This window comes from Mus caroli, unplaced genomic scaffold, assembly GCF_978045245.1.
Source record: "Mus caroli unplaced genomic scaffold, Mus_caroli_1 scaffold_9, whole genome shotgun sequence".
In the NCBI taxonomy this organism is placed as follows: domain Eukaryota; kingdom Metazoa; phylum Chordata; class Mammalia; order Rodentia; family Muridae; genus Mus; species Mus caroli.
In genome coordinates, this window is record NW_028227264.1 from 68,741,211 (window position 1) to 68,753,296 (window position 12,086).

The 12,086-nt window shown below is 45.9% G+C and overlaps 1 protein-coding gene across 4 annotated transcripts in view; it reads left to right on the plus strand.

Moving 5' to 3' along the window:
- Window positions 1–299: 299 nt before the first annotated feature.
- The window catches only part of Fam13c (family with sequence similarity 13 member C), a 111,023-nt gene continuing 99,236 nt past the window's right edge, over window positions 300–12,086 (plus strand). For 2 of the 4 annotated variants that reach the window (XM_021174609.3, XM_021174611.3), the window contains exons 1-3: window positions 471–638; window positions 8,284–8,340; window positions 10,472–10,673. In XM_021174609.3, the coding sequence (XP_021030268.1) occupies window positions 577–638; window positions 8,284–8,340; window positions 10,472–10,673 (321 nt within the window). In that variant the 5' untranslated portion in view covers window positions 471–576. The other 2 variants (XM_021174614.3, XM_085842871.1) reach the window with 2 other exon arrangements.

Consider the following 12,086-nt stretch of genomic DNA (forward strand, 5'->3'; position numbering starts at 1 on the left):
CCTCTTTTGTTCTAGGCAATAAAAACCAACACACAGTGAAAATAAATCAAAACTTAGCATCCATATCCCTCTCCTCCTTCTCGATCTCTCCATGCTTTCAGGAAAAGCGACAGAAGCATCTTTGCTCGTTTGCATCCCCAGGGTGGGGTGGGGGCTGGGGAGGTAACAAGCCATGGGAGGCGGGCATTGTATCCACTGGGGGGTGGGGGGCGCAATCTGTGTTGCCAGCTGAGGCTGAGGTGGCAGGCTCAAGTAGCTTGGACTCTCTATAGCTCCTAGCTGCCTACCAGGGTTGCGCGGAGCAGCTCCAGGTTCCTGAGGCTGAAGCCCCGGGTCGCGCGCCGCCGCGCCCCGCCCCATCGTCCCCGCAGCCTCGAGGGCTGCTGGGCTTTGTGGTTCGCCGGTGCCGCTGGGCCCCTGCTGGGGGTGTCGTCAGGAGCATGTGCAGACAGCAGCCCAAGGTAGAGCGAGCGTGCCGGGCGAGCCCTAAGACTTGCCTGGCAATGCCATGTTTGTGTGGGTGCTCTAACTCCGGGAGAGCAATTAGGGAGACGGCTCCCCGGCCGGACTTGGCTCATGTTTTCTTGTTTCTGTTTCAGCCTTCAGGATAATTCCTTCGGCAGCGCCGCTGTAACTGAGTAAGTGCTTCTTGCCCTTACAATCGACTTGCATTCCTGTCTCCGAAGCAACTATGGTGAAGGTATCCCCCCTCCCGCTGCCACCCCACTCCACCCCACCCCACCCCTGTCCCCAAGCCCTCTTTCCAGGCGATGCATTGTCTCCTGGATCCTGAGGCTGCGAGGCTGGCGGGGCCCACAAACCTCACACAGGTTGCAGCCAGTATTTTGGCAGCACGGGGTGGGGGATGCGCGGGGGGTAGGGAGTGGGGAGCGGAAGCGGGGGGGTGGGGTGGGGGGAGTAATAAACCTAGCTTGATTGCAGCGGGAGGCTCTGTGCCCCAAAATATGCAATCTTGGAGCTTAGCTTAAAAAAAAATCTATGTGACATGTCAGAAAGGAAGCTGGGTTGTATTTTGCCAACATGAGTGTCAGTTTTCATGGAGTGCACGCAGTGTACATTTGCCCCAAATAGACGGATGTGAGCTAGCTGGAGTTTAATTCCAGCATATTTAAACAGGGTAAACTCACCTTCCCTCTCCGTGTGTACAGAATTTTAAGACACGGTGTGGTAAACTTTTTTGTGATTTTCCTCGTCTGGCCACAATAATGTGATTATAGAGAAACGCCTTGCCTGACTAACAACCTAATAACAGTTCATAGTGGAGGGCAGGGAAATAATGTTTTATTTACTCTAGGCCAGCCCGTGTGTGTGTGTGTGTGTGTGTGTGTGTGTGTGTATTGATATTGATGGTGCTTCGTTTTTATTCTGGTCATCGCTTCCTTAGTATTTTCTTAACAATAGAATCTATATATTAGAGGTGAACGTGGAGTAGATTTTGCTGGCACTGTATGCAATTCACATATAGCTGGGAGTATAAACTATATGTATTCCATTTTATCGTAGGGAAATTAGTGTTTACTTCTGGGACCTTTTGGTAAAAGCTACTCGATAAAAGCTTTGCAGCAGGCTGTGTGTGTGTGTGCACTCGCAAAGTTGTGTATCCCACTACTTAAGAGAATCGTGAGTTTCATACAGAGGCTACAAGTGGCTTAGAAGCTGTTTGCTAAAGATACCTGAACAGTGAGGAGAGCATCTTTTGGCTTTCAGATCCTGCCACTGTTGCAGAGACTTGGAGAGGGAGGGCTGAGAACGGTTCCACTGTGCTTTCTGGGCCTCTTCCCCATGTACTTTTGCTTGTCTGGTTTGCTACTGGCTTAGTCTCCCGCTTTGAGCTCATTTAAGTGGGGTCTCTTTAAAATAAGGACTGGGTTGACTTTCGAAGATTCACTATGGCCTGTCCACTGGGACCCTGGACACGATAGTAACATTGCCTTTCAATAGAAAGATAGAGAAAGAGAGAGGTGGGGAGAGATATCTGTGGGCCAAGGATGAGGCCTGAATTTCCTGGATAAGTGGTCAGGTAACATCTCTCTTTTCCTCTGGGTTCCTTGGCACCACATGTTTTTCTGGGCCTGATTCTTGGGAGTGTTGTGTGGCTGTATTCCTAGAGTCAGCCACAGTCACAGGCCCAGGGGTTTCAAGATGGAGACTTTTAGTTCCAGCTTTCATATGGTGTGTGTGTGTGTGTGTGTGTGTGTGTGTGTGTGTTTGTTATGGTTAAATGCTGGGGAGACTCTTGGTGTCTTGTCCTTGGATACTCCCCAAGGAGTTCTGATTGCATAAGATCACGTTACCCTCAGAGAAGTGACAGAGGTTCCTTTTAAAAGGCTGTGAGTAGTGTCTGGGAAGCCATCTGGCTAATGCAAGAATCTAAGGAACTTGCAACACACCCAAAGCCCCACAGGTGTGACACAGCTCAGATGAGGGGCGTCCCAAACCAGTGGTTGTCAAAACGGAACATTTTTCATCTTCTCCTCTCAATAATATGAAACTGTTCCTGGGTCTGAGGGCACCCGGCAGGACCAGAGGGTGCTATCCTGAGACACAGACATAGAAGCTTGTCCTGGAAGTGTTTGGGTGCGATGTTAGTCTGTCCCGAGGAGGTTCTTTCCTCTTCAATGTTTCTGAGAGGCAAATATCCTCTGGCTCCTGTCTTCACCCATGTCCAGTGCCTCCTCTCCAGACCACTGAAAGTTCAGGCCTCTGGTGTTGATCCTGATTAAAATGGAAATTAAAAACTCTGTGCCTTGGAAGGCGCATTCAAGCAGTCATTAGAGTTTCCTATGAATTATTTTATCAGATAGACTTATGTGAGAGGATGCTGCTTGACCAGTCATGATTATTTGTATGTGTGCGCGCGCCTGTGTGTGTATGCATATGTGTGCTGTGTGCGTTCATACAATGTGTGCATGAGGGAGCCTTTGGAGGTCAGAGGTTAACATCCTATGTCTCCTTTGATTTCATTCAACCTCATTTCTCACTGAACTTGGAGTTTATGATGGGTTAAGACTGGCTAATGAGCTCTGGGGATCCTCTGGTTTCTATCCATCCCCAGATCCAAGGCTTTATAGGTACCACCACTAGGATGGACTGACTTTAAAGTGGTTGCTGGGGACTCACATTCTTCATACCTGAGCCTAAGACAGTGTCCCACTGAGCCAAGCCTCTGTCTCCCCAGCTGGAGGTCCTGGGAAGAGTCACAGGAAGAGTGGAATTAGCAATCAAGGAGCAGAATCCTTTTCTTTTGTTTTTCTCAGGCCTTGAAAGGCCTGTGCAGATCTGGGTGAATTTAACTCATTCTCTATACAATCCCTCCCCCAGGCCCCACCCCCAACATCAGAATGGCCTTAGCCTTTAGTTACTTCTGCAGCATCTTTTCAAGATGTGCTGTTTTTAAAGACTGTTACTGGGTCACTGTATTTAGATTGGTGCCTCCTTTGCAAAAGTCCTGCCTAGGAGCCTCTAAGCGGTGGTTGACACAATGACCTGATAACCACCACCTGGTGAAGACTGACTCCTGTGAAAGCTATAGACCCTCCAGGCTAAGAGAAGACCTAGAATGGATATTTGGATGAGAGTCAGGTCAGAGGTAGCTTGGGTTCTAGAAACAGTTAGATGACAACATTTTAGAAGCATATACTAGTTAAGTGGCTGGGCAGTGCTGCTTAAAAGTTTACATTACAAGAAGTTGGAGAGGTGGCCTAGTGGGTTATGTGCACTGGCTACCTTTCCAGAGGATCAGGGTTCAATTCCCAGCACCCATGTGGCTGTCTGTAACTCTAGTTCCAGGGGATCTGATGCCTTCACATAGACATACATGTAGGCAAACACCAATGCTCATTAAAAAAAAAAAAAAAAAAGGTTTACATTACAGGGCTGGGGGGCCCTGGGTTTGATTCCGAGCACCAAATAAAACTGAATGGTGGTGGTGGTTGTGAATACCATAATCTCCAGCACTTGGTAGTAGAGACAGGAGGATCAGAGTGGAGTTCAAGGTCATCTTTGGCTACACATAGCACAGTTTTAGACCAGGCTGGATTACAAGAGATGTTTCAAAAAACAGAACCCTACAGACAACCTGCCCCATTACACAGTTTCACATTTTACCTGAGCTCAGAGCTGTATGGGACTGAGGCGGGGCCAGACTGGAGTCTGCTCATCTCAATCAGGTGGTTCAGCGAGCACTGGTGCAGGTGGTTCTGGAAAATTCCCCAAAAGATTGGTTCTCGGCAACTTCACCATCAGGGGTCTGATGTTGCAGGGAAAGAGAAACCATTTCTCCTCCACCCAGGCAAGCTGGGGCCTCTCTTCCTATTTAACCAGAGAAGAAAACTTCTCATGGACACACTTTTAGCTACCATTAGAGATCCCATTATTCCAAGAAGTCTGGTTCTCCTGTCTCCCAAGCCTGTGAGAATATGGACTGGCAATGTCATGTGACTTCTGTCTGTCGTCTGCAAGGTGTGGTGCAGGTAGTAAGGTTCCCAGGACACACAAGCTCAAGATCCTTGGCCCAGCAGTGAAAATCACAGACCTCAGAGCGCATCTCTGCTCTTCATGGGGTAGCAAATTCTCAGTTGCTTTCCTAGGGGACCATGGAAATAGGCATCTCATTTCTGTCCTCGCCCAGGAGGGCCTTACAAAAGGACAATACCAGCCCACTTATGAAACTGGATTCTGCCATGCAGAGCTATGAGTTTGGCTCTCCATGTCTGGAAGGCCATCAAGTCAGACCAAGAGGCTTCCTGATGGAGCACGGGGTTCTCTTACAATCCTGGAGTGCTGAAGGGGAGCTTAAGAGCCCATCCGTTTTCTGATTTCCCTCGTAGGTTCTCAAAACTGAAAAGTATTATATAGGCTCACAAAAGCAGACACTGCAGATGAGGATCCTGACTTTTATCTGAGTGTATTTGTGTAGGAGCAGGTAGGGTAGAGGTTGGGAAACTAGAGAAGATCCACAAGAGGGAAAAGACTAGAAGATACGGACGAGGAAAGGCAGAGGCGTAGAGAGATGTGGGGAGGGATGGAGGAAGACACCTGACAGAAACCAAGGATGCATGAGAACACTGCAAGCAAACCTATTATTAGATACTAACATAAACTCAAAAAAGAAGAAAAAAAATAGCCCATCATGATGATGCGTTCAGAAGTGGTTGTTTGGAAGCGTGGCATGTTGCATAAATATTTGTAATCAGTCATGAATTCGATAAAAGGAAATCTCAAAAGTCTCACAATAAAGTAGCATCAGAATGAAGAGCATCGGGACATGCTACTGTATTGTGAGAGCATCCCAGCGGGTCTCTGCACAGTGCCTAGCTACCAACATTATACAGCCAGTGTGCTCAGGCAGAATAGAAAATGCCAACAAGGCTGCTTCCTGCATGTCACTGAAATCCCATGTCTGGGTGGGACCAGACTGTGATGGAGAATGGTTTTCTTATGGCTGGCCATGGTAAAAGGAAAACAAAACATTAAAGCCACTTCTAGCCAGTGAGCCCTCAGTAGTTCTCCTCAGCAGACTAAGTCAGAAAGCCCTTCACCTAGGATTGTCTGGATCTGGCTGCAACAACTTCAACCTGTGGCTTTTCTCCCTCTCTTACTTTGGCTCGCTCTGCCAAGCACAAACAAAAGAAAGAGGTGCCCAGGTCACAGCCCACATGACCGTCCAGTCAGTCCAGCCTGACATTAGGAAGGAATACCGCCCCAGGGAGGCCACGTTAATACCCAAGATTCCAAGACTTTATTTCCAAGACTTTGGCTAGGAAATATTTCTCCTCTACTAATTTGGTCCAGCCTTCATGGCACACCAAGCACCGACCCCTCTCTGTAGGTTCTGGTGCTGAATTTCCATCTTCAGGCCATCATGGTTGGAGGAGAAAACAGTAACTCACAGAAGGTAGAGACACATTACCACCCAGGTAGCATTGCTGAACTCAGGGCTGGGACTGTGGGTTAAACCCTAGTTCTTAGAACTGAGGTCTCTAGGTTTCTATATTCTGTGACTTCTACTTTATTCTTGGAAAACACTGTCCTTCACTTTCCAGAGCCTACACCACCGAGCTGTGTCTGAATACCGATGATGAGTGAGAACGCAAAAACTTAGGAACTTAATTGGTCTTTTTCGTGAGATAAATAGAATGGGGTGGTTGGTAATCAAACACTTGAGAGAGCAAAGAAGTTTAGATTGTTCAGTCAAAAAATGAGCATCTTGTTAACTTGGCCAACTTAATTTTATTGCCAGCAGAACAGAATATTCTGTTAGATAAAGAGGGTTCAAGTCTGTAGGTGGCCTTTGTATAATTCACTACAAAAGCCGTAATTTAAAAAGAGGCTGTAAGGGAAGGGAATGGGAGCTTTCTCCAGTTAATTTTGTGGGCTAATTATACAGCATTTCCAGTGATGAATATTTAAATATGCTATTGAATGTAGCATAAGCACTGTATTATATTTGCACATATGTGTTTATTTGTTTTACATTTGCCTACTCACTACACAGAATTTCTCAGAACAGGATCCAGTTCTTTCTAAAATCTTGTATACTCTAGAAATAATGTTTCTTTGAGTGTAGAGATGTCTAACTTGAGTATAGGTATGTCTAACTTGTCTGAATCAAGAATAGAAAGAAGGGAAGAGGGCATTCACACTTAATATCTTTAATAGGAATTTGATATTGCTGTCACACATTTACCTTGGTGGATTGGACATTCAAGCAAAATGAACAGGTTGTTCCTTAACCCTAGAAAATGTAAGACACATTGGTTCAACGTTTCATCTTGCTGTGGCGAGATAACTTGACAGAAACAACTTAGGGAAGGATTTATTTTGGCTCACAGTCTGAGGGGACGGTCAATCCATCATGGTGGACAAGGCACAAGGCAGGAGCTTGAGGAGGTTGGCCACATTGCATCTAGTCAGGAAGCCACAAGAGATGAGCCCCTGGCATGGCGCTGTCCACGATCAGGCCGGGTCTTTCCACATCAAGTAACATAATCTAAAAACTCCCCACTATCAACTCTCACAAAAAGGCAAACTGAGCACCTGGGAAGCAGTCAAAGGCTTAATAAATACTCATCTTTATAGTTGTTTAAACTGCTCAGTTATTCTGCCTAGGGAGCAAAGTCGTTCTAAAACCAAGGATTCTTTGAGCATCCTCTGGAAGCAATGCTATGCTTGGGAGTCATGGTGGTGTCTCTAGAAAAAGAATTGTAGTTGTTTTATAAGTATAGTTGTGTCCACAGATGCTTCATACAATAAGAAACCAACTCAAAGCATCCCAGAGGCACAAAAGCCATCAGAACCTAAGGATGAAGAGTAATCATATATACCTGTTCCTGGCTTTGGCCAGTGAACAGTGAACATGAATGGTGATGGGAAACTGTTCCAGGGTGGGGCGGGGCAGGGCAGGGTGGGGCTGGGAAGAGGAATAAAGACTTTCTCCTACTTAGGGAGAACAACACTCTCACTCTAGATTCCCCTGGGGAGTTGGAGACACCAGGGATTTTTTTCTTTCTTTTTTTTTTTTCAACGTGGAAGAGCCAAGCCTTTTTCATCTGGCTAATTAAGAAGTCTTGTGGAAAAAAAAAAAAAAGATAAAGTCCAAGACCAGTGGTTGCTGTTGTAGCTTGGGGAACCGGACAGAGTGCCTGATACAGAGGGTTGTGGGCTCTCTTTTAAGAGCATGCCTCTTAGTGCCTGGTATTCCCCTGGTGGGAGCACACCTTGGCATTAGTGAGGTCCTGTTAGCTTAGACCAGGCTGTTCTTAACCCGTGGGTCGGGATCCCTTGGGGGGGGGGGATTGACTGACGCTTTCCCAGGGGTCCCATATCAGATATCCTGTATATCAGATATTTGCAATTTGATTCATAACAGTAGCCAAGTTACAGTTATGAAGAAGCAACAAAATAAGTTTATGTGGGGGGCCAGAACAGCGTGAAGAACTGTATTTAAAGGGTCGCAGCGTTGGGAAGGTTGAGAACCGTTTGCTTAGACTACGGAGCTGTGGAGGTGAAAGTGAAAAGTTACCGCTGGTTCAAAGTTTTCAGCTCAGGAGCTTTGGTGTGTACTACCGTATTGTATTGTTGCCCGGCCGACATGATAACTCTAAGCTGAGTGCTGTTCTGTTTGTCTTTGGAGAGACAGTGGTGAGGATCATTGCGTTTTATTATTTTTCGACGCTAGCCTTGACACAGTTATAGACTTCTTCGCTGCTTGTACGGCAGTAGGCGTTTGTATCTGACAAGCCATTCTCCCTTTTGCCTCAGGTGTGACGAAGATACAGTCTCTGTACATGAAGACGAAGACGACTGCTCTGGGCTCAGGTATATCTCAACCTTGGTTCTGATCTGTGAGAAAAAGAGACCACCTGGATCTGGCATCTCGTTTTTTGAATCCAAACATCCTCTCTCTGAGGTTCTCATCTCCTCAGGGAAGTTTCCCCCGTGTCAGCTTTGAGATCCTCAGAAGAGAGCCTTGCATTGGAAACGTCTCCATTAAATTCGATAACATGTCCTTCATTATTCACCACATTGAACGTGTCAGACTTTGTTATCGAGGGTTTCAGATTCCTACCAGAACGAGGAAGAAACGTTCCTGTAAAAGATGCTGTTCATTTCTTTCTTTGGAAAGAACACGCGTAGCTGCTTAGCGTTCCATTATGTCCCAGGACAAGCCGTACACTTAACTAGAGTGGGTTCAGTTCCCAGCCCTGGCTGGGAATGTCCAAAGCCTTTGGTGATATAGAAAAAAAGTTATCAGTTGAATCACCAGTTGTTATTTCCCCCAGCTACTAACCCACTTGTTGGATGTTCCACCCGAGAGAGACTCCACTTTAACTGTTTTGAATACATTTATTCACGCCCCTTGCTCTCTGCCCTCAACCCAAGCTCAGGACCACCAATCCTGGCATTGCTCCGCCCCCTTGCCTCCCCTCCCCCTCCCGCAGCTTCGCGAGTTTAGTCTTCACCAGTAGGAAGGTGTGTAGGGTGGGGCTGGGGACCCTTCTCGCTGGGGCTTCTCTCTCTGGCTTTATGTGTGTGAGCAGCATGGGGTGTCAGCTATAGCTGCTTCCTATTTCACCTTACCAGAGCGTTGTCTTGGGTGCACATATGAAAACATCTGGGAAGCAGCCGCTCTCAGCGAATCGCCACAGAGTTATCGATACTGATCATCTAAGGCGAAGAACCCTATTTATACCGTCATTTAGTTATGGCTGCCGTTACTTGTATTGCCTAGCAATATGGAAAACAAACGGCGTAGAGGTTTAAGAGGGGGAAATGAATTCAGAGACCATTACCTCTTGGGTATGTATTATATGGAGTTTGATGGTTGACAAAAAACTTACAAGAACCTAGTAGGATGTGTGCATGTGAGACTGGAGATTGAACCTAGGACCTTGACTATGAAAGACATTTACTCTGCCTCTAAGCCATATCTCTAGCTCCCATCTTCCTTTCTTTTATTTCTTTTATTATTTTATTTTTTTTGTTTTAGAGTTGCGGCTAAGTTTCCCCAGGCTGGCCTTGAGCTTTTGATCTTCTAAAATAGCTGGGATGGCAGACCCGTGTCTCTCAGTAACTCAGCCTTGCGGGAGCCCACACATTGGGATCTTCTATGTTGGGTCTAAGGCATTGCTCAAATGCCTGGTTAGGGAAAATTTATCACTTGACTTAAAAATTGCCTGGGTGACTTACCTCCTCTACAAACAGATCCATGTGGCAAACTATCCTTGCCAATGGATCTGATACAGCCTAAGAGACTGAGACCTGTTCGATCATTCTGGGAGTGTTTGAGTTGGTCTGTCCGCTACACGCGCCTGCTGTTTAAACACAGCGTTTTAGAATCTTAAGCTATAAATTTGGGATCTTAGGATGTAAACCGAAGGTCTCACCTTGTGCGGGAAATAGGATCCCCTTGGGAGCAAACTGTTTTCAAGAGAAGACCAGGAAGAAAGAGTGATTTGAAGAATGAAATTCATGGGGGCTGTCCTCAGTTCGCCTGGGTTCAGTTCTCCCGACGTGAACCAGGCATGATGGTACATGTGTGTAATCCTAGCATTTGATGGGTGTAGGAGGAAGGACAGGAACTGAAGTAACAAAAACCAAAAGCAAAACAAACAAACAAACAAAATCAACAAAACTCAAAAAAACAAAACAAAGATGACATTCTTTTTTTTTTTTTTTTTTTGAGACAGGGTTTCTCTGTGTAGCCCTGGTTGTCCTGGAACTCACTCTGTAGACCAGGCTGGCCTAGAACTCAAATCCACCTGTCTCTGCCTCTCAAGTGCTGGGATTAAAAGCGTTCGCGCTAAGTCTATAATATTGCCTGTACCTGAGCTCCCTTTGAAAAAACAGCCTGGTGAATTCCAGCAGCTCATTTGAAAACAGGTTTATTCTGTTTAGGTGTATTCTAAATTGGTGTTTTTTTTTTCCTTTTTTCTTCTTTTTCCTGCAGAGATGAAGACAATAAAGAGAACTACCCCCAGGTGGCAGCTCGCATAGATGAGCTCGCCCTGCCCTCCCACGAGGCTCAGCAGCATGTAGAACAGACCCTGCCGGTGGATGGAGTGCTGAGAACCAGTATGGGCAACTTCAAGTCCCGAAAGCCCAAATCCATCCTCAGAGCCGAGAGTGGCCGGAACCACGGAGAAAGCCAGGTACAGCTTCACTATCCGATCTCCACCATGGGGAGGCCTCCGTGATGCAAGGGCACAGCCTGCCTAGTGGGCTCGGTGCTGCAAAGTTGGCGCGTATGTGGTCTGAGATGTAGCAATACCGTCTTTAGGGACTGGGTACTCCGAGAAAGCTAATATTTTGTGGCATCCTTCCAAACTGGCATCTTTCCTCTCTCTCATCTCCCCCCACCCCCTTTCTTTCTAAGGTAGGGTCTTAGGTAGGCGGGTGTGAATGCCATACGTAGCTGAAGCTGACCTGCTAGTACTCCTGCCTTTGCCTCCACCCACCACGGATTACAGATGCGCAGTTTGTGTGGTACTGGGGTGTCAAACCGAGGGCTTCATGTATGCTAGGCAAGCATCCTACCAACTGAGCTCCACCCTCAGCTCCGAACTGGAGGCCTTGAATAGGAAATTTCCATCGGAAGTTACACTATGCTCCTTGGAGAGGGCTTGGTACTCTGATGATGTAGCCTTTGTATAGAATTGGGGATTCCACTTAGTGTACTAGGAGTCTCCCGTTGATCTCAAGCCATTCTCCTTAGCTAAAGAGGAGCCGCTTTGCGTGATCAGCTATGCATGTATGTTTGTTGTGTTGTATTTGTATGTAGCATTTGGTTTTCTGAAGTCAACTATTATTAAAATGGATGATGAAGAAAGCATCTTACCTAGTACTTTGCTAGTAAGTTTATATATACATATATATGCATATTTATTTATTTGTTTGTTTGTTTATTAGACAAGCATTTCCTATGTAACTCAGGCTGGCCTCAAACTTGCTAGCCTCCTGCCTCAGCCCCAGATCACAGTGCTGGATGACAGATGTGTATCATCACTACACTACTCTAATATTTTATATGTTTAATTTTTTTCTAGTTGTCTAGAAATGCAGCAAAGAAAACAATCTTTTAGTCAAACAGTCCCTGATAATTTATGTTCTTAGAAGATATTTAATAAACAGAACCTATCACAATCTCACTGGGAAGTCACATTTCCCATCCTGAGACTTCATTTGTAATGTACCAAACATAACCTTTGGGGCATGGTGAACATTAGGTTTGATTTGATAACATCACCTAAAAAATAATGCAGGAGACCCAAGGCATGGTAGGTTAATTCCATATTAGTGTTAATTAAGTCTGGTCCACTTTGCAAACTGTCACCAGGTGATCTTCCGGTCAGAACAGCCCTGGCTAGGTGACTTATTTGACCTGATTGATTGTGCATTTTTAGTTTTTATGATTTTGGCATTTTGACCTCTTAGGTGTTTCATTTTTCAGGGACTCATAAATACTGGTTGCTTTGTGAAGGTGAGAGATAATTATCATAAGCTTCCACTTTCATTGTGGAGAGAGTCAGGCATGTGAAACATCCCTGGTTTCTAATAAGCTTGAG